Consider the following 24,566-nt stretch of genomic DNA (forward strand, 5'->3'; position numbering starts at 1 on the left):
CACGTCTTCTCCGAAATTGTTCACCTCTATTTTATTTAGCCTTTTTTATAATATTTTATAATAATCCTAAGATATACATATATATTTAGCCAACAAAAAAAGGTATAAATATACATTTTAAAAGATTAACATTATTATTATTTTTGCAATATGGGCAAATATTTTCACAACAATAATTTCTTGTACGTTTTGTATTTTTATTACAAAATTTATTGAATTTAATAACAATATTGAAACTTAAGAGTATTTTACAAATAACAACAAAAACTCATTATTATTGTTAGGATAAAGGTTATAATAACAAAACAAAAATTGAAATACACTCAAAAAAAATAATAAAAGTTTAGATAACAAGAACACATTACAAACTAATTTGGCAAAATCGTTAATTGTATGTATGTACCTTAATAAATAAAGTATTTTAATTTTTGTAAATAAAACAATATTTTTCCTCAAGTTTAAGTGTAATTTAGCCCAGGTACTTATGTATATTTTAGGTTGTCAGTAGGTGTACTAAGTTGCTTGGTCATGTTGCTCATCTAAAAACCATTGTCTGTCTAGTCTTTATTACTTATTACAACAAGTGCTTATCTATTGGTTTCTTATTATTTTTAGGTTTATCCTCTACTACTACTACTACACAACTTGTGTTTTCTTTAATTTTGTTCATTTTTTTATTATTACAGATTAAAGGCAAAACCAACAATCGAACAATTTTATCGTTATTAGTTTCGCCAACAGTCATTGAACAAGTTGCAAGTCATATTAAACAAGGGTAAGTACTTTTTCTAGAGAGCTGGTGATGTGGTCGTGTAGTTGCCTCTTTTAAAACAATTTTATTTTTTTCTATTATTCGATTTTTTGACTTGCAAACAAAAGGTGATATACATATTAAACTTGGTATTATTTATACTTAAAGAAAGAAAAAATAACTATTTAAGTACCTTTCAGAAAACAAAACAACTCAAAAGATTTCTATGAAAACTTTAGTTAAAAACGTGTTTGTTAACCTTACAAAGTAAATTTTAATTTATAGGAAATTCTTTTTAAATTTTCTTTTTATAGAAAATTTTCAATAAAATTTCTTTCTATATAAAAATTTCGTTAATTTTTTTTCTAAAGAAAATTGGCAGTAAATTTCATTTCTATATAACATTTTCAATAAAATTTATTTATATAGAAAATTTTCTTTAAATTTCCTTTTTGTAGATCATTTTTGATAAATTGTTTTCGATAATTGTCTTATAGAACATTTTCAATAAATTTTCTTTGTATAGAAAAATTGTCTTCAAACAATTTTGCTTTTTATGAATATTTTCGATAAATTTTCTTCTATTTTGAATAAATTTTATATAAAATTATCGATGAATTTTATAGAAAATTTTCGATGAATTTTCCTTTTTTATAGAAATCTTTTGATATATATATTTTTTTCTTTTTTTTAATTTTCTATAAATTTTGGTTTTTAGAAACTTTTTGCTAAATTTTCTGTTTTAATAAAAAAATATCGATCAATTTTCATTATATAGGGAAATTTTGATAAATTTTTTAATAGAAAATTTTCTATAAATTTTATTTTTAAAGAAATTTTCGATAAATTTTCTTTTTATAGAAAAATTTCTTTTTATAGAAAATTTTCGATAAATTTTCTTTTTATAGAAAATTTTCGATAAATTTTCTTTTTATAGAAAATTTTCGATAAATTTTCTTTTTATAGAAAATTTTCGATAAATTTTCTTTTAATAGAAAATTTTCGATAAATTTTATTTTTATAGAAAATTTTCAATAAATTTTCTTTTATAGAAAATTTTCAATAAATTTTCTTTTTATAGAAAATTTTCAATAAATTTTCTTTTTATAGAAAATTTTCAATAAACTTTCTTTTTATAGATAGTTTCCGATAAATTTTCTTTTTATAGATAGTTTTCGATAAATTTTCTTTTTATAGATAGTTTTCGATAAATTTTCTTTTTATAGATAGTTTTCGATAAATTTTCTTTTTATAGATAGTTTTTGATAAATTTTCTTTTTATAGATAATTTTCGATAAATTTTCTTTTTATAGATAGTTTTCGATAAATTTTCTTTTTGTAGATAGTTTTCGATAAATTTTCGTTTTATAGATAATCTTCGATAAATATTCTTTTTATAGATAGTTTTCGATAAATTTTCGATCAATTTTCATTATATAGGGAAATTTTGATAAATTTTTTAATAGAAAATTTTCTATAAATTTTCTTTTTAAAGAAATTTTCGATAAATTTTCTTTTTATAGAAAAATTTCTTTTTATAGAAAATTTTCGATAAATTTTCTTTTTATAGAAAATTTTCGATAAATTTTCTTTTTATAGAAAATTTTCGATAAATTTTCTTTTTATAGAAAATTTTCGATAAATTTTCTTTTAATAGAAAATTTTCGATAAATTTTATTTTTATAGAAAATTTTCAATAAATTTTATTTTTATAGAAAATTTTCAATAAATTTTCTTTTTATAGAAAATTTTCAATAAATTTTCTTTTTATAGAAAATTTTCAATAAATTTTCTTTTTATAGAAAATTTTCAATAAACTTTCTTTTTATAGATAGTTTCCGATAAATTTTCTTTTTATAGATAGTTTTCGATAAATTTTCTTTTTATAGATAGTTTTCGATAAATTTTCTTTTTATAGATAGTTTTCGATAAATTTTCTTTTTATAGATAGTTTTTGATAAATTTTCTTTTTATAGATAATTTTCGATAAATTTTCTTTTTATAGATAGTTTTCGATAAATTTTCTTTTTGTAGATAGTTTTCGATAAATTTTCGTTTTATAGATAATCTTCGATAAATATTCTTTTTATAGATAGTTTTCGATAAATTTTCTTTTTATAGATAGTTTTCGATAAATTTTCTTTTATAGATAGTTTTCGATAAATTTTCTCTTTTTAGATAGTTTTCGATAAATTTTCTTTTTATAGAAAATTTTCGATAAATTCTCTTTTTATAGAAAATTTTCCATAAATTTTCTTTTTATAGAAAATTTTCCATAAATTTTCTTTTTATAGAAAATTTTCCATAAGTTTTTTTACAGAAAAATTTCGATAAATTTTCTTTTTAACAGAAAATTTTAGAAACATTTTATTAAAGAAAATGTTCGATAAACGATGTTTTTTTTATAGGAAACTTTCAATCAATTTACTTCCTTTATAGAAAATTCTCAATAAAATTTCATCTCTTAAAGAAAACTTAGACAAATTTTCCTCTTTTACGTAAAATTTTTAATTTTCTTCATTTTTTAGAAAATTTTCGATAAATTTTCTTTTTTTCTGTTTTCAAGATACGTTTAATGGTTAAATTTAACTCGAAAGAGCCAATAAATTTCTAGGCATTTCGGTAATACTTGACTAAGTACATATCCATACATACATTTCAATAGAAGGAGAAAAACTACATAAATCCTTGAAAACGTATTTAAATATTGTACTCGTACTCCAATAAGAACTAAAAATAAACGAATGAACACAAAAGTGTTTATGGTTAACAAGAGCATTTTATAAAACGTGCAAGAAATGAAGCACCCAAAACAAAATTCATACTTTAAAATATAAACCCTGCAGTCTTACTGCTGCCTGATTCAGGCGTTGGTTCATAGCCCAATTTAAAATAAATATCTGGAAAACACCATTAATTGACCACCATACGCTAGTGATTAAACCAGTAAAAGACAATGTTGGCCAATGAATGCTTCATCAGTTAATAGCATATAATAACAAATGCATAATAACATTGAGAGTAAAAAATTTTTTCGATTATTTTTATACGAGTACAGAGTTTTAATAGATTCGTTAACAAGGCTTTGGTTCCATGCTTTGCAGGTTTTTTATGAACACCCACATCAACCAATTTACCAATATACAAGAACAATGTAAATGCGTACAAATTGGCCAAGAATTTATAGTTTTAAGACTATTTTGAATAACTTGTAAAGGTCTTTTACATTTTATGTACACAAGTATTTTCTATATGTATGTATATAAAATAAGCAGTATTTAAGTATTCCATTATATTTGCAGCCACTCCAACACTCTATTCTTTACAAGTATAATTGCAAAAGTATCTCTATATTCTTATGAATTTTATACACTTAAACATACTTTACATCTTCAATTCTTTTTCGTAACATTTTCTAAAGAGTTTTTGAAATAAAATGAATAAACTTGTAGAAATATTTAACATAATTTTTTTCCTTTACTTCCTTAAATATTTGGAAATGTTAAAAAAAAAGAAATCAAATAAATGTTTTTAAAACAAGGAAGAGAAAATTAGGAACAAGACCATAAAAAACCAACTGTAAAATGTGGCTTAAATGGGGTCAATCAATGGAGTGTTCATTTGTAGTAAATAGTTTTTGGCAGAATAAGTATATTTTTTTCTTGCTCTTTTGTCTTTCGTTATTCATTAGTTATTAAGAATTTTCACTTGTAAAATGAAAACATAATAATAGGATCTATAGCAAAAGTTACAATTGTTAAACGAGCATAAATTTAGGCGGACAAGTGCTGATTTTCTATTTTTACCATTTTTTTGTTAAATCCAAAAAAAGCGAGAATAAATTAAAATATTCTAGAGTATTCAATTGCTTTTCAATCGTAAAGATAAAAACTTTGTCGTTATGGTGAAGAAACAGTGGAAAAAATCCTCAAAGTAATGGCTTCGAATTAAATTAAGCACAGAATAACACATCACATAGAATTAAAATTCCATTTATATACTTACATAATACGTATGTATGTAATGCTGAAAGTAAATTTTTATACTATACAACAAGAAGTGGACAAAGTACAAATGAATTCCACTCAAAAGTAAAAGAAGGTTATTTTTGTGCTATTTTTCCATTAGAACCGAACTAGAACAGGGCAAAAACTGAACAAGAACTGAACTAGAACTGCACTAGAACTGAACTAGAACTGAACTAGAACTAGAACTGAACTAGAACTGAACTAGAACTGAACTAGAACTGAACTAGACTGAACTAGAACTGAACTAGAACTGAACTAGAACTGAACTAGAACTGAACTAGAACTGAACTAGAACTGAACTAGAACTGAACTAGAACTGAACTAGAACTGAACTAGAACTGAACTAGAACTGAACTAGAACTGAACTAGAACTGAACTAGAACTGAACTAGAACTGAACTAGAACTGAACTAGAACTGAAACTAGAATGAACTAGAACTAATACTGAACTAGAACTGAACTAGAACTGAACTAGAACTGAACTAGAACTGAACTAGAACTGAACTAGAACTAGAATAACTGAACTAGAACTGAACTAGAACTGAACTAGAACTGAACTAGAACTGAACTAGAACTGAACTAGAACTGAACTAGAACTGAACTAGAACTGAACTAGAACTGAACTAGAACTGAACTAGAACTGAACTAGAACTGAACTAGAACTGAAACTAGAACTGAACTAGAACTGAACTAGAACTGAACTAGAACTGAACTAGAACTGAACTAGAACTGAACTAGAACTGAACTAGAACTGAACTAGAACTGAACTAGAACTGAACTAGAACTGAACTAGAACTGAACTAGAACTGAACTAGAACTGAACTAGAACTGAACTAGAACTGAACTAGAACTGAACTAGAACTGAACTAGAACTGAACTAGAACTGAACTAGAACTGAACTAGAACTGAACTAGAACTGAACTAGAACTGAACTAGAACTGAACTAGAACTGAACTAGAACTGAACTAGAACTGAACTAGAACTGAACTAGAACTGAACTAGAACTGAACTAGAACTGAACTAGAACTGAACTAGAACTGAACTAGAACTGAACTAGAACTGAACTAGAACTGAACTAGAACTGAACTAGAACTGAACTAGAACTGAACTAGAACTGAACTAGAACTGAACTAGAACTGAACTAGAACTGAACTAGAACTGAACTAGAACTGAACTAGAACTGAACTAGAACTGAACTAGAACTGAACTAGAACTGAACTAGAACTGAACTAGAACTGAACTAGAACTGAACTAGAACTGAACTAGAACTGAACTAGAAACTGAACTAGAACTGAACTAGAACTGAACTAAACTGAACTAGAACTGAACTAGAACTGAACTAGAACTGAACTAGAACTGAACTAGAACTGAACTAGAAAACTGAACTAACTAGAAGCTAGAACTAACTGAAAGAAAATAGAAAAAAACTGAACTAGAACTGAACTAGAACTTAACTAGAACTGACTAGAACTGAACTAGAACTGAACTAGAACTGAACTAGAACTGAACTAGAACTGAACTAGAACTGAACTAGAACTGAACTAGAACTGAACTAGAACTGAACTAGAACTGAACTAGAACTGAACTAGAACTGAACTAGAACTGAACTAGAACTGAACTAGAACTGAACTAGAACTGAACTAGAACTGAACTAGAACTGAACTAGAACTGAACTAGAACTGAACTAGAACTGAACTAGAACTGAACTAGAACTGAACTAGAACTGAACTAGAACTGAACTAGAACTGAACTAGAACTGAACTAGAACTGAACTAGAATGAACTAGAACTGAACTAGAACTGAACTAGAACTGAACTAGAACTAGAACTAGAACTAGAACTGAACTAGAACTGAACTAGAACTGAACTAGAACTGAACTAGAACTGACTAGAACTGAACTAGAACTGAACTAGAACTGAACTAGAACTGAACTAGAGCTGAACTAAGCCTAAACTAAAACTGAACTAAAACTGAACTAAACTGAACTAGAACTGAAATACAACGAAAATAGAATGGCAAAGGTACTAAACCATTAGGTAAAAAATGAAGTTGCAATTTTAGTTAATAATTTAATGTGAAATATTTTAGGCTCTAATTACTCTCAAGGTCATTCATTATAAGTTTATGTTTCATAGAACCATTAGCAACAATGTCAAGTTTAATAAATTGTTCAAAATTATAATATATGTATATTAAATTTCACTAATAAATTTAATAAATTTTTACCTTATTAAAATAATAATTAAATATTAAGTTTTTTTCTAAATAAACACTAACAATTTACATTTAGCCAACTCTGTTGTTGCAAAAATTTCTAATTTAGTTTATATTTGCAGCTCATTATGCTGTAACTAATATAGAAGCAGTAAGTAATACAGCAAACTACTTGCTACGTCTACTAAGTACTTAAAGTTTTGACTGCTACTAGTGCGTTAATTAGCTGTTGCAAACAACAAAATTTTTAACGTCAACAAAAAACTTTAAAACTACAAAAATTAAATGTGTATGTGTGTGTGTGAGTAAGCGAATCAAAACTTTAAGGACGTTCTAATGAGCGTTTACTTTATTTACAACATTACAGTATAGTACAATATTTTGTGCAATACTAAATAAATAAAAAATATTTCATACGAAACTAGAAGACGAAAATAGTTGACTGAACAAAAATTTCTTTTCATAAAGAAAAAGTTAGTTATTTATAGTTTTGCAACAACTTTTATACGCAATTTCTACAAACAATTGAGTGGCTTAAAATTTTCAAACATTCAAACAAATTATTATTAACCTTATTAACACTAAGAGTAGAGGAAATATTTTAAGGAATTAATTATGGCAGATTTTTAATTTTAAAGATGAAAGAGTATATTGCTGGGTATTAAATAGGTAATTTAGTATTAATCATTTAAATTTGTTCGGTTGTCATAGTGTTAATTATTAATTAAAAATTTGACTTTCTTTCAATTAGTTGACATTTTCAAATGTTTTATTTAAGGCTTAATTCAGCCTTGTTTTTTTAGTTTTTATTAATGGTTATTTTCAGCTAATTAATATTTGAAGGACAAATACTTTTAGGTTTAGGATGATTGTATTTTCGCTCATGTTTTTTTAATGAAGAAACTATACAAAAACAAATAATGAATAAATGCTAGTCGTCCTGTGAGTTGATTTCAAATTAAGTTATAGTTCAGTTCAATTTAGTGTTTTAATAAAAAAATACAAATTTTTAATAAAAATCATAAAAATATTTTTCTAGAAACCTTGAGTCCGCCTTAGAGACAAAATTTCGCTCGCTGCTCGAAGAAATGTTTATCAATTGGACAACACAGATACATGAAATTATACAAGAGAAATCAGATTGTGTCCACAGTTCCAACACGCCGGCAGCAGCCAGAGCAATGAAATCTTCTATTGTAACAGTCACAACGCCACAGCAAGAAATACATTTCTGGTTAAATCGTCAGCAAAATTTACAAAACATCTACAATCAATTAAGAGAAAGCTCTCACAAAACTCTAGCATTTATATTAGAATCCATAGATTCTGCCTACTATCTACCATTTATGAAAATTTTCAAGCGACTTATTTTTGCCTGGCAAGAATCCAAGGACATAACCTTATGGCTGCAGCCATTATTGCGCCAAACGGCCACTTTTAATGCGGTAAATTTCTGTAATGCCCAGGAATTAATTGCTCCCTTGGTGCATGTTATCCATTTAATATGGTCTAACGCTCGTCATTATCGCACTACTCAACGTATGACGGTGCTATTGCGTTGTATTTGTAATTTAATGGTACGTAGGGCAGCAGAAGATTTAGAGGTTTCTACACTCTTTCATACTGAAGCCGATGAGGGTCTTTTGAAGATCTGCAGAACCATAGAAATTTTGGAAATGTTTAAGTGAGTTGGATTCTGATTATTATAAAACATAAATTGTGTTTTAATATTTATGATTTTTACCAGATCCAAACTTTTGGAGTATAAAACAAAGTATACCAGTAATCAAACTATATTACCAGCTTTGCCTCCTTTGGTTTCAAGTCCTGCTCCAGCAGATTCTTTGCCATTTTCTCCCCCATCGATGGAGTTACAGCAGTTGTGGCGTTTTTCCAATGAAGATGTTTTTGGTTTAGCTTTTAATGGTTTCCTGGAACAACTGTTGGAATTACAAACAATATTTGAAGCTGCTGTTACTTTTCAAAGTTTAGAGAAATTGGAAATTGGTGGCAGTCGTGGTAAAATGTTAACCGATAGAATACGTCAGGTAAAAAATATACATTTTTTATTATTTTAATTATTTTATTTGTTCCCTTTGTAACTTTTTCAGATACACTCGGAATTCAAACTACTGTTTGAGGACTGGACTAAACTGGAAATCGATTTGGGTCAATCACCATCAGTTGCCGCTACGAAACTTTACTTACAACCACATTAAAAGACAAACCTTTAAAAGAGAAACAGATTATTTTTTTCCAACGCATGCATGTATTAGAGAAAAAATTAGCCACCATATTGCAGCAAGCCTACAATGATTGTCACAACTGGGAGCAACTCGCAAAGGTGAGATAGTGTGTTTGAAAGGTTTAACTATATAGCTGAACTGAACTAGAACTGAACTAGAACTGAACTAGAATGAACTAGAACTGAACTAGAACCAAACTAGACCTGAACTAGAACTGAACTAGAACTGAACTAGAACTGAACTAGAACTGAACTAGACTGAACTAGAACTGAACTAGAACTGAACTAGAACTGAACTAGAACTGAACTAGAACTGAACTACTGAAACTAGAACTGACTAACTGAACTAGAACTGAACTAAGAACTGAACTAGGAACTGAACATAGAACTGAAACTAGACTGAACTAGAACTGAACAGAACTGAACGAAACTGAAACTAGAACTGAACTACGAACTGAACTAGAACTGAACCTAGAAACTGAACTAGAACGTGAACTAGAACTGAATAGAACTGAAACTAGACGGAACTAGAACTGAAAACTATAACTGAACTAGACTGAACTAGAACTGAACTAGAACTGAACTAGAACTGAACTAAGAACTGAACTAGAACTGAACTAGAAACTGAACTAGAACTGAAGCTAGAACTGGAACTAGAACTGAACTAGAACTGAACTAAGAAACTGAACTAGAACTGAACTAGAACTGAACTAGAACTGAACTAGAACCTGAACTAGAACTTGAACTAGAACTGAACTAGAACTGAAGAGAACTGAACTAGACTGAAACACGAGAACTGAACTAGAACTGAATCTAGAACTGAAACTAGAACTGAACTAGAAACTGAACTAGAACTAACTTAGAACTGAACTAGAACTGAACTAGAACTGAACTAGAACTGAACTAGAACTGAACTAGAACTGAACTAGAACTGAACTAGAACTGAACTAGAACTGAACTAGAACTGAACTAGAACTGAACTAGAACTGAACTAGAACTGAACTAGAACTGAACTAGAACTGAACTAGAACTGAACTAGAGCTGAACTAGAACTGAACTAGAACTGAACTAGAACTGAACTAGAACTGAACTAGAACTGAACTAGAACTGAACTAGAACTGAACTAGAACTGAACTAGAACTGAACTAGAACTGAACTAGAACTGAACTAGAACTGAACTAGAACTGAACTAGAACTGAACTAGAACTGAACTAGAACTGAACTAGAACTGAACTAGAACTGAACTAGAACTGAACTAGAACTGAACTAGAACTGAACTAGAACTGAACTAGAACTGAACTAGAACTGAACTAGAACTGAACTAGATTGGAACTAGTACGGAACTAGAAATAGAACTGGATTCAATCTGATACTAATTTCAAAATTAGAATTTGTTGACACCATCAGTTAAATCGATTAAAATCTGTAAATTTCTCCTTCCGCTGACCAACCACTGTTAATACACAGCCCTCTCTCCTTAACCAATGTCATTTGTCACCATCTACCTTTACATCCTTTAAACTCTTCAATTCAAAAATGTCTTTTAACCTTTTACCAACTTTCAACCGAAATTTTCAATCATTTCTCTTCTTTTTTATTTCTTTTCAATTATTTTTTTCTCCCTTTTACGTACATATGTGTGTGTTCCTACTTTTTGTGGTAATAATGGTTGACATGAATGCCTGGTTGGATGGTTGTGCGAAAGAAAATTCCGTTCTTTTTTTTATTTAGCTTACAACAATGTTTGCCAATATCGTGCAACGACAAACCATTCAAACCGAATTAATGGTAATTTTACCGCACATCTTTAGCGTATTGAAGGAAGAATTGCTTTTGATTGAAACCATTGTCAGTGAAGTGCTATTGGCATTTGAATATAAAGGTGTTGAAGCCATACCAATGGAAATGAATTTTCCAACTATAGCTGGTGCCATGATGTGGTTGGAGAATTATATGAAAAGATGCGATGTATTTGCTGGCAATGAATTGAATGCTTTAATAACTACACTGTAAGTAAGTGTATGTTAATTGGAAATAAACAGAAAAATACAATAGAATTAAGTTAATGCAGGTACAGAGCAACAAAAAAATATGAATTAATGCGTGAATAAGTTTTTGAGAATACACTGGGAAGAAAATGGCTGAAATATTTTATGTATAAAATATCCATAAATCTGCACCACTACAGTTGGAGGATACAATGCATTTGTACATCGAGAAATGTTGTTCCTTTACAAATCAGAATTATATTTCGGTCAATTTAGTGACTGTTATACTGTTACCCTCCCATTTCTCTCTGTAAACTTACTGAAGGTTGCACTTATACAAATAAAATTAAATTTGTTAAGTCACCTCACATTGAAATTCTTTCAGTGTACTCTCACACTTACACTAGTTTTATTTTAAATAAGAATTATGTCAAAACCATTCTTCCCTAAACATCAACGAGATACAAATAAACTTTACCAAAATCCGCAATATTTCAATTCAAATTTTTATTACGATTGAAGCACCAGAGAATGGTTTTGATGTTTCAAGAAAGATCCTTTGTTACTGAGACAAATTTTCTTCATGTATTTTTGGTTGATTTACTAAATAGCGTTAAGTAATTTTCAACATCTTTTCTACTCTACACTTCAATACACAAACAAATACCAATGTCATGTTATCCTGGCAATTACTCACACATACAAATACACACCATCCCCACACATCCTTTTAGTCTTACTGCTGACAATCCTTTAAGTTCACAATATGAAAAGTTGACTGCTCGACGCGATATTTTGACAACAAAACTTAGTAATTTGCAGTTGAAAATTTGGAACAATTGGCAGCAGACAATTGAGAAACGCATTGCCAAAGGACTCGATTCAAAAGTGATGATGATGACGATGTCGACAATGAAACCAAAAAACCAACAACAGCAACAAAATTGTACTAGTAGTTCTGTTGAAAATCTAGCAGAAGCTGAAGGTTACACTGATGTGAGTATTAGATGTAGAAGCAGTGACTGTGTTAGTAAGCGAAATAAAAAACTCAAAAACACCTGGCTGGCCAACAACCAAGCTCAATCCTATTCTTCTCCAACCAATGCTTCTGCTGCTTATTGTCATCATGTCAACACTGCTTTAACTGACAAAACCGATTCTACTTTTGGATTTTTATACAATTCTAATGAAAGACTTTGTAATGCTTTGGCAGAGGACGATGTTTTAAATAAATCATCATTTGTTAGTGACATGAAAATCCTGAAAATCAATTTATCCATAGAACTTTTTACCTTATTGAGGGAAACGAAATATATGTTAGCTCTACAAGAAATTCATAAGAGACAAAAACATCAGGGCGAGACTACAGCTACAACTACATCTTCCAATAGCCAGTTAACAACACAATTAACAGTTGTGTCTCTAACTCAGCAACATCAGCAACTGCATTTACAACAGCAGCAACAACAACCTCATCAGTTGCCTTTAACACTTTTAGATTTGTACGCACAGCGCGATATATTTTGGCAGCGTAAGATCAAACTAATGAAAATCGCCGAATACTACAACAGCATCAGGGAGGGCTTAAATACATCCAACGAAATGCAATTAATTCAGCCTGTAGTCGATGTCATCGATGAACGTGTGGAATGCGCTAGCAAAACATTGACATGGCGGTACTTTGGTAAGTAGAGTTACATGATAATCTCTACCCTGTAGTTTTGAAAATATTAAGTTGATCACTTTACAATACAAGAAATGAAACTTAACTATAGAGTAGACAATAGACTATGGACTAAACTATGGTCTAGACTAAAGGCAAGACTATAGACTAGACAAAGGCTAGACTATAGACTAGACAAAGGCTAGACTATAGACTATACTATAGACTATACTATAGACTATACTATAGACTATACTATAGACTAGACTATAGACTAGACTATAGACTATACTATAGACTAGACTATAGACTAGGCTATAGTCTAGACTATGGAATAGACAATAGACTAGACTATAGTCTAGACTATAGACTAGACTATTGACTAGATTATATACTAGACTATAGACTAGACTATAGACTAGACTATAGACTAGACTATAGACTAGACTATAGACTAGACTATAGACTATAGGATAGACTATAGACTAGACTATAGACTAGACTATAGACTAAACTATACACTAGAATATAGACTAGACTTTAGACTACATTATAGACTAGACTATAGACTAGACTATAGACTAAACTATATACTAGAATACAGACTAGACTATAGACTAAACTATATACTAAAATATAGTCTAGACTATAGACTAGACTGTATACTAGACTATAGACTAGACTATAGACTAGACTATAGACTAGACTATAGACTAGACTATAGACTAGACTATAGACTAGGACTAGACTATAGACTAGACTATAGACTAGACTATAGGACTAGACTATAGACTAGACTATAGACTAGACTATAGACTAGACTATAGACTAGACTATAGACTAGACTATAGACTAGACTATAGACTAGACTATAGACTAGACTATAGACTAGACTATAGACTAGACTATAGACTAGACTATAGACTAGACTATAGACTAGACTATAGACTAGACTATAGACTAGACTATAGACTAGACTATAGACTAGACTATAGACTAGACTATAGACTAGACTATAGACTAGACTATAGACTAGACTATAGACTAGACTATAGACTAGACTATAGACTAGACTATAGACTAGACTATAGACTAGACTATAGACTAGACTATAGACTAGACTATAGACTAGACTATAGACTAGACTATAGACTAGACTATAGACTAGACTATAGACTAGACTATAGACTAGACTATAGACTAGACTATAGACTAGACTATAGACTAGACTATAGACTAGACTATAGACTAGACTATAGACTAGACTATAGACTAGACTATAGACTAGACTATAGACTAGACTATAGACTAGACTATAGACTAGACTATAGACTAGACTATAGACTAGACTATAGACTAGACTATAGCTAGGACTATAGACTAGACTATAGACTAGACTATAGACTAGACTATAGACTAGACTATAGACTAGACTATAGACTGCATAGACAATAGTGGACTATAGACTAGACTATAGACTAGACTATAGACTAGAAGACTAGACTAGACTAGATAGACTAGACTAGACTAGCTAGACAGATAGACTAGACTAGACTAGACTAGACTAGACTACTAGACTAGACTAGACTGGACTAGACTAGACAGACTAGATAGACTAGACTAGACTAGACTAGACTAGACTAGACTAGACTAGACTAGACTAGACTAGACTAGACTAGACTAGACTAGACTAGACTAGACTAGACTAGACTAGACTAGACTAGACTAGACTAGACTAGACTAGACTAGACTAGACTAGAACTAACTATAGACTAGACTAGACTAGACTAGACTAGACTAGACTAGACTAGACTAGACTAGACTAGACTAGACTAGACTAGACTAGACTAGACTAGACTAGACTAGACTAGACTAGACTAGACTAGACTAGACTAGACTAGACTAGACTAGACTAGACTAGACTAGACTAGACTAGACTAGACTAGACTAGACTAGACTAGACTAGACTAGACTAGACTAGACTAGACTAGACTAGACTAGACTAGACTAGACTAGACTAGACTAGACTAGACTAGACTAGACTAGACTAGACTAGACTAGACTAGACTAGACTAGACTAGACTAGACTAGACTAGACTAGACTAGACTAGACTAGACTAGACTAGACTAGACTAGACTAGACTAGACTAGACTAGACTAGACTAGACTATAGACTAGACTATAGACTAGACTATAGACTAGACTATAGACCTAGACTATAGACTAGACTATAGACTAGACTATAGACTAGACTATAGACTAGACTATAGACTAGACTATAGACTAGACTATAGACTAGACTAGACTATAGACTAGACTATAGACTAGACTATAGACTAGACTATAGACTAGACTATAGACTAGACTATAGACTAGACTATAGACTAGACTATAGACTAGACTATAGACTAGACTATAGACTAGACTATAGACTAGACTATAGACTAGACTATAGACTAGACTATAGACTAGACTATAGACTAGACTATAGACTAGACTATAGACTAGACTATAGACTAGACTATAGACTAGACTATAGACTAGACTATAGACTAGACTATAGACTAGACTATAGACTAGACTATAGACTAGACTATAGACTAGACTATAGACAATAGATTGGACTATAGACTAGACTATAGACTAGACTATAGACTAGACTATAGACTAGACTATAGACTAGACTATAGACTAGACTATAGACTAGACTATAGACTAGACTATAGACTAGACTATAGACTAGACTATAGACTAGACTATAGACTAGACTATAGACTAGACTATAGACTAGACTATAGACTAGACTATAGACTAGACTATAGACTAGACTATAGACTAGACTATAGACTAGACTATAGACTATACTACATAGACTGCATAGACAATAGATTGGACTATAGACTAGACTATAGACTAGATTATAACTAGAATTTACACTAAACTATAAATTAAATAAATTACAGTAGAATAATTTTAGTATGCAGTTTTCTACAAATCTGCTTGGTAATTATTTTGCTACATACATATCTATGATCATGGAAACATATTTCTTTGTGTATATTTCTACGTAATGGTAATTATTTGCTATTAAAATTGTAGTATATTTTCATGTCACAATTTGAACTTATTGAGTTCGTCACACAATTAATCGGCAGCAAAATTTAATTTTCTGTTTATTTTTCATTGTATTAGAATGTTATGTGGTTTGTTGAAACTTGTTTAAAGTCCATGTTAATCAGCATGATTTGGAGGATGAATAAATAACACATGAACAATAATTAATTATCTTCATAAAGACTATCACAATCGAATTAACTAAGCTAATTACCAGATCAGAACATTTCTTGAGATCGTTTAATTTTCTATTCTTCTTAAATTCTTATCTTTAAAAATATTCCCACAGATGCGGAACTTGTCGATGATATTTATAAGAAAACGCAAACATTACATTCACGCCTGCAAGACACACGTAAAAATATACAAACTATACTTGATAGTGTTAGACGCTGGAGTCGTGAACCTTTGCATCAGCGTAGTCTTTATGGCAAAAATTTGCTGGAATTGAAACACCAAAAAGAACGTCTAAGGACTCGCGTTATGCAATGTGAAGAAACAAAATTGCTGCTGAATCGTTTGTTAATAGAAAATTTCTATTTATTCTTTAATTATGGAAAACAGGAGAAAGATATACAGGACAAAAACATACTAGAGGTAAATTAAAATTATGAAAATTATTATGAAAAATTACTTATATTAATTATCTTTTCTAACTATTTACAACAGTTTCTTCGTCTTTTCCCTGAACATCAACGCAGCAAATACATTTCATATTTAAAATCCATTGATGATTTAATTTATCAAGAAGTAAAATATGCCATGAAAATCAGGTTAAAGCAAATATTTTAATAATTTATCAAAACCCATTAACTTTACATCATTGTCAATCATTCCTTTTTTTATGAAAATCATTTTGATAATACAAAGATTAACAACACGATTAAATATCATGTTTGCTTTAAAATTAAAATTATAAACTGTTGCTCTTATTGACTCTGACCTCCTTACCCTTCGCTTTTTAATGTAAATTAATTTATTTTATTAAATTTTCAAAAAAAAAAAACTTATCACACTCCAATTATTTCAATATTTATTCTTTGTTTTGTATATTTAATGCAAGAAATAACGCCATTTACTTTTTAACGCCTCCACTTAAATAAAGTCTACAATAAACATGTTGTTGCATGCACGAACATGTCATATTTTGATTTAACTATTCGTGTCTGAATAAAACTAATCAAACAATTGTATCAACACTGCAAACAAACGATGTCAAAAGGAAGTTGAATGGTGGGTGACGTTTGTTTTTGGAACACAGAGTTTAGAAACACATTTAAGACGTTAAACGAAAAGTTTGATTAGACTATGAACTAGTCTGATAATAAGAGTATTGGTTTGCCTGTGGCTTGGTCTATGGATTAGTCTATGGTCTAGTCTACTGAGAGGTCTATGAACTAGTCTATGGACTATTCCATGATCAAGCCTATCGGTTAGATTATTAACAAGTCTGTGGATAAGTAGACTAGTCTAGTCCATAGGTCATTGACAAGTCAATTCACTAGACTATTGACTTGTCTATGGTATAGTCTATTGACTAGCCTAAGAACTAGTAACTTTTCTTATACTTTCACTAATTATTTCCTCACACCTAAGTAACCCTTTCTCCAAAAAAAAGAAACAATTATTTTAAAAGCCTATTTCCATCCACACTTCGTATTCTGAGTTAAATCACAATTTCCATTTTAATTATAAAGAAATTTTGTGTGAAACATTATTGCAAATGAAGACAGTGAATATCTACATATCGTCACCTACTCACCCCTACACAAAAAGCAAAGCAATAAATTTAAGTATCAATGCACCTCATTTAACCAGCAAACGATGACAGGCGAATTGCTACAAATGATACTTACAACAACAGAATATCATCATCCACAACATCATCATTATCATCGAAACCTACAATATCATTATCATCTTTATAATCGTAGTTGCAGTAATTTTTTCATACTCATTTACATTATCGTCAAGTAGAGTCATTGTCATTGTAGTCATCAACAACATTTTGAAATAAAGACAAAAGAAACAACAAGACGAACGAATGAAAAATAAACAGTAGAGAAAAAACCAACAACACAGTAACATTTTGTGGTATTTTTGCAATTGCATGCAACATGCACACTCCAAAATTCAACTTAATGTACACAACGTTCATACGGCTCGTCACACACGACTGCAGCTTAGAGTATTTGTACAATGAAATGTCTACAACCGCAACAACGACAGTGCAATCAGCAACAGCTACAGAAAACAACAACGCAACAACGTCGGCAGCAAATTCAAAGTTGGCTTTAGCAACAATAACGGAAACTAAAACCAGGACATTTTATTATCACCCCTTAAAAAACATGAAATCAATGGAAACGTCAACGAAAACAACAGTAACAGCAACAACGACAATTAACGTGGAAGTCACATCCCCATCATCGTTGTTGTCGTCATCACCAACAACAACAACAACTAAAAGCACCACAACAAACGCCAAACACTTTCTACCCGAACTACTTAAAAACAGCCAAAGCCAAAATCAACAACACGTATACGAGAAGCATGAATTACAACCTTTACCATTGACTACAGCTCCTACAACCAAAACTCTACTACTACAACCTCTCACACCCAATAAATTAACAAGGCGCCCACTTTCCTCCTCCTGCTCCCCCTTATCATCAAAAATATGCCTTAGGGAGCCCATAACCTCCGCCATCAACATAAAATCTCCTTTGTTTGAGGTGAAATTGGAATTGTTGGGCATGCAAATACGCTTTCAGCCAACTTTCGAGTCAAACGTGGAAAATAATTTTCAACAAATTGTTGAACAACTACTGCAAGATATCAGCAGGGCCTGCAACTGTATGCCACGTATATTTCGTGACAACAGTACAACACTATCGTCAGACGATGAATGGGGCGATATTTACGCGGAGCCTACTACAAAAGCTAAACAAATTCATGATTACAGGAATCGGCAGCCAAATAAAGGCAGACAGCATGAAGACATTATTGCAAGTCAGGTAGTTGGTAAAATAGATACAACTACTACAGCTATGACAAATAAAACATTTGCAGCGGCAACCATAAAAGGTATAATTATACGCTACCCCCAAAATCTCAAAAAATCAATTTGAATACAACTCAATACAAAATATTAAGATTAATTAGTTTCACTTTAACTCTATATCCAATTTTTTCCAAAAGCAGTTCTAAAGCCCCCAGATTGTTACATTTTTCCCCTCCTTTCTTTCGTCATCATTGTTCGAAAGTGTATAGTTTTTAAACCTTTCAAATAGTGTGGTTTCAATTAGAATACTTTTCGAAAACATAATTTGATTTAATGTTTTCCGATTTCGGCGTCCATTGGATTAAAATGTAAGAGACAGTTTTAGTCCAAATACCTAAAGAATGGAAAAGTGAAATGGGGAAATTAAATATAATTAGAACAGAACTAGAACAGAACAGAACTAGAACAGAACTAGAACAGAACTAGAACAGAACTAGAACAGAACTAGAACTAGAACAGAACTAGAACAGAACTAGAACAGAACTAGAACAGAACTAGAACAGAACTAGAACAGAACTAGAACATAACTAGAACAGAACTAGAACAGAACTAGAACAGAACTAGAACAGAACTAGAACAGAACTAGAACTAGAACAGAACTAGAACAGAACTAGAACAGAACTAGAACAGAACTAGAACAGAACTAGAACAGAACTAGAACAGAACTAGAACAGAACTAGAACAGAACTAGAACAGAACTAGAACAGAACTAGAACAGAACTAGAACGAACTAGAACAGAACTAGAACAGAACTAGAACAGAACTAGAACAGAACTAGAACAGAACTAGAACAGAACTAGAACAGAACTAGAACAGAACTAGAACAGAACTAGAACAGAACTAGAACAGAACTAGAACAGAACTAGAACAGAACTAGAACAGAACTAGAACAGAACTAGAACAGAACTAGAACAGAACTAGAACAGAACTAGAACAGAACTAGAACAGAACTAGAACAGAACTAGAACAGAACTAGAACAGAACTAGAACAGAACTAGAACAGAACTAGAACAGAACTAGAACAGAACTAGAACAGAACTAGAACAGAACTAGAACAGAACTAGAACAGAACTAGAACAGAACTAGAACAGAACTAGAACAGAACTAGAACAGAACTAGAACAGAACTAGAACAGAACTAGAACAGAACTAGAACAGAACTAGAACAGAACTAGAACAGAACTAGAACAGAACTAGAACAGAACTAGAACAGAACTAGAACAGAACTAGAACAGAACTAGAACAGAACTAGAACAGAACTAGAACAGAACTAGAACAGAACTAGAACAGAACTAGAACAGAACTAGAACAGAACTAGAACAGAACTAGAACAGAACTAGAACAGAACTAGAACAGAACTAGAACAGAACTAGAACAGAACTAGAACAGAACTAGAACAGAACTAGAACAGAACTAGAACAGAACTAGAACAGAACTAGAACAGAACTAGAACAGAACTAGAACAGAACTAGAACAGAACTAGAACAGAACTAGAACAGAACTAGAACAGAACTAGAACAGAACTAGAACAGAACTAGAACAGAACTAGAACAGAACTAGAACAGAACTAGAACAGAACTAGAACAGAACTAGAACAGAACTAGAACAGAACTAGAACAGAACTAGAACAGAACTAGAACAGAACTAGAACAGAACTAGAACAGAACTAGAACAGAACTAGAACAGAACTAGAACAGAACTAGAACAGAACTAGAACAGAACTAGAACAGAACTAGAACAGAACTAGAACAGAACTAGAACAGAACTAGAACAGAACTAGAACAGAACTAGAACAGAACTAGAACAGAACTAGAACAGAACTAGAACAGAACTAGAACAGAACTAGAACAGAACTAGAACAGAACTAGAACAGAACTAGAACAGAACTAGAACAGAACTAGAACAGAACTAGAACAGAACTAGAACAGAACTAGAACAGAACTAGAACAGAACTAGAACAGAACTAGAACAGAACTAGAACAGAACTAGAACAGAACTAGAACAGAACTAGAACAAACTAGAACAGAACTAGAACAGAACTAGAACAGAACTAGAACAGAACTAGAACAGAACTAGAACAGAACTAGAACAGAACTAGAACAGAACTAGAACAGAACTAGAACCGAACTAGAACAGAACTAGAAAAAAATGGAATTGATCTGAACCGTTGTAAACTTGAGGTAGAACTGTAAATAAAATAATATTTTTTATATTCATAAATTGACAACAATACTTTTATAAAACCCTAATGAATAGCTCATTTTCTCAAAAGGAAAAAACGCACATCTTTTAAACAATAAATGCAATTTGTTTGTTCACTTAAGCATAAGTCAAGTTAAATACTTGAATAACTTTTAGATTAAGTTCCCCACTACTTATGTATACATTTAACTTCTACTTTTTCACGATAAAATTTCCAATTTTTTTCTTCTCTATACATGCACCTTTATACCCATTTTAATTTCTTTGCCTTAAGATGTTGAAATAAAACAACTGAATACGAATATAAGAAAAATTGTCAGCGAAACGTTAAATGCTGCTAAATTGTATGCCCTGCAATTCGAAGCGTATAAACATTTATGGTGTGAAAAATATTCAAATGTTTTGAATCAGCACTTAAAGGATATAAAAGTAGCAACAACCACAACAAAACAACAAAGTAAAGGAAATGAACAAAAGCAGGATTTTACCATAAATAAAGAATATTATGTAATGGAAACATTTAAACGTGAGGTAAGTAATTCACTTGACTAAATTTTCAAAGCTGTTAACACATGTTACAACATTTTTTTTATTTTTTACTATTTAGTTAATGAAAGTCATAAAGATTGTTGCAATAAATTGAAGGTGTTTATTATTTGAAATATGTATAAGATTTCAACAAAAAAAAGGAATTTAGGTTTTAGAAGTGGTCAAAACGAATTTTAAATGTACCCTAAGGCTAAGTCATCAAATTTAAAAACTTGCATCAATCTTTCATTTGTTACATTCATTCTGTAACTTCTATAAGCCAGTTTTTTATAAAAGTAACATTCTTTTTACAAGTTTTATTTATTACTTTTCTCTCGTTTCCAACTGCTGATTCAACGAAATTTATCCTCCCGGTCAGAGCAAGATTAAGCCAAGTCAAATCAAATCAGTTTAGTTCAAAACAATAATTTTTGTTGGCACTTGCCTAAAAATGTTTTACACAGTTATTTATAGTTGAAATTCTCATAAAATGTTTATGCTCCTCATAAATAATGCTGCCATGCCTTTTGTTTCTTAACTATTCTTATTTGTTCTCTTTCTTCATAAACTAGCAAAAGAAAATGGAAATTACAAATTGTAGTCCACTACTGCACATAGACACGTATGACTATGAATATGTGAGTCCAAATACAAAGAGACATAAACAATATGCATCCAATTTCACTGAACTTTTTTCGGTTTTTATTCTTTGTGAATAACTGACCTGAGTAAAATATTTCTTCTCGTTTCTTGTTTTTGGTCTCATTTCATTTTTTTACTTTTTTCGTTTGCAGGCTTGATTGTCTCAAAAGCAATTTTGGTCACACATGTGGTCACTTTTAGACATTACAATACACTTACTCATTCCAATTTACAGGTTCATGCATACAGACTTACTATACTTTAGGAAATACGAAAAGGATGAATGTTTATATGCAAACGGAAAAATGTAGAGCAAAATAAAATTTAAAAAAATCTTTAAATTAGAAAACTGAAACTAGAACTGAACTAGAACTGAACTAGAACTGAACTAGAACTGAACTGAAACTGAACTAGAAACTGAACTAGAACTGAACTAGAACTGAACTAGAACTGAACTAGAACTGAACTAGAACTGAAGAGAACTGAACTAGAACTGAACTAGAACTGAACTAGAACTGAACTGAACTAGAACTGAACTAGAACTGAACTAGAACTGAACTAGAACTGAACTAGAACTGAACTAGAACTGAACTAGAACTGAACTAGAACTGAACTAGAACTGAACTAGAACTGAACTAGAACTGAACTAGAACTGAACTAGAACTGAACTAGAACTGAACTAGAACTGAACTAGAACTGAAACTAGAACTGAACTAGAACTGAACTAGAATGAACTAGAACTGAACTAGAACTGAACTAGAACTGAACTAGAACTGAACTAGAACTGAACTAGAACTGAACTAGAACTGAACTAGAACTGAACTAGAACTGAACTAGAACTGAACTAGAACTGAACTAGAACTGAACTAGAACTGAACTAGAACTGAACTAGAACTGAACTAGAACTGAACTAGAACTGAACTAGAACTGAACTAGAACTGAACTAGAACTGAACTAGAACTGAACTAGAACTGAACTAGAACTGAACTAGAACTGAACTAGAACTGAACTAGAACTGAACTAGAACTGAACTAGAACTGAACTAGAACTGAACTAGAACTGAACTAGAACTGAACTAGAACTGAACTAGAACTGAACTAGAACTGAACTAGAACTGAACTAGAACTGAACTAGAACTGAACTAGAACTGAACTAGAACTGAACTAGAACTGAACTAGAACTGAACTAGAACTGAACTAGAACTGAACTAGAACTGAACTAGAACTGAACTAGAACTGAACTAGAATGAACTGAACTAGAACTGAACTAGAACTGAACTAGAACTGAACTAGAACTGAACTAGAACTAGAACTGAACTAGAACTGAACTAGAACTGAACTAGAACTGAACTAGAACTAGAACTGAACTGGAACTGAACTAGAACTGAACTAGAAATGAACTAGAACTGAACTAGAACTGAACTAGAACTGAACTAGAACTGAACTAGAACTGAACTAGAACTGAACTAGAACTGAACTAGAACTGAACTAGAACTGAACTAGAAATGAACTAGAACTGAACTAGAACTGAACTAGAACTGAACTAGAACTGAACTAGAACTGAAGTAGAACTGAACTAGAACTGAACTAGAACTGAACTAGAACTAGAACTAGAACTGAACTAGAACTAGAACTGAACTAGAAAAATCCAAAGTAACAATATTTGAAGTGAAATTTACGTATACTTGATAATTTATTTATTAATAGTACTCATACGCCTAAGTCTGTATTAATTTATATGGATACACATCACTTCATTCAATTTGCTCAATTTTTTACGAAATAAAATATTTTTGTTATACACTGTAGACAAAATACATTATTTTATTCATTTGTTATTATGTGGTTATATGTACAAAACAGTATATTTTGCCACTATAGCTGTGGTCAATCTTGGCATTTTTATATGAATCTGCCACATATTGCAAGAAATTTCAACAGCAACAATAATAACCAATGTATATATAATATATTAAAGAAATTACACATATTTACTAACTAACACAAGTACTCACTACATATATTCATACACATACATACATACAGGCTTATAAATATGCTTAAAGTTAAAATATATATAGGCGACCACAATCACACAAGTTGTACCCACGGGACCAATAACATTTGATA

At 30.8% G+C, this 24,566-nt stretch overlaps 1 protein-coding gene across 1 annotated transcript in view; it reads left to right on the forward strand.

Moving 5' to 3' along the window:
* Positions 1-686: 686 nt before the first annotated feature.
* Positions 687-24,566, forward strand: part of LOC119603766 (dynein beta chain, ciliary) — a gene marked incomplete at its 5' end in the record, with an annotated part of 56,926 nt that continues 33,046 nt past the window's right edge. The window contains 11 exons of the mRNA XM_037955933.1: positions 687-775; positions 8,032-8,676; positions 8,740-9,040; positions 9,104-9,171; positions 9,204-9,336; positions 10,969-11,246; positions 11,960-12,909; positions 16,292-16,599; positions 16,672-16,775; positions 18,185-19,089; positions 21,542-21,798. Of these exons, the coding sequence (XP_037811861.1) occupies positions 687-775; positions 8,032-8,676; positions 8,740-9,040; positions 9,104-9,171; positions 9,204-9,336; positions 10,969-11,246; positions 11,960-12,909; positions 16,292-16,599; positions 16,672-16,775; positions 18,185-19,089; positions 21,542-21,798 (4,038 nt within the window). The remainder of the gene's footprint in view (positions 776-8,031; positions 8,677-8,739; positions 9,041-9,103; positions 9,172-9,203; positions 9,337-10,968; positions 11,247-11,959; positions 12,910-16,291; positions 16,600-16,671; positions 16,776-18,184; positions 19,090-21,541; positions 21,799-24,566) is intronic.

This window comes from Lucilia sericata, unplaced genomic scaffold (genome assembly GCF_015586225.1).
Source record: "Lucilia sericata isolate MDLA Ls3-8-SP2 unplaced genomic scaffold, ASM1558622v1 Contig000335F_arrow, whole genome shotgun sequence".
NCBI lineage: Eukaryota > Metazoa > Arthropoda > Insecta > Diptera > Calliphoridae > Lucilia > Lucilia sericata.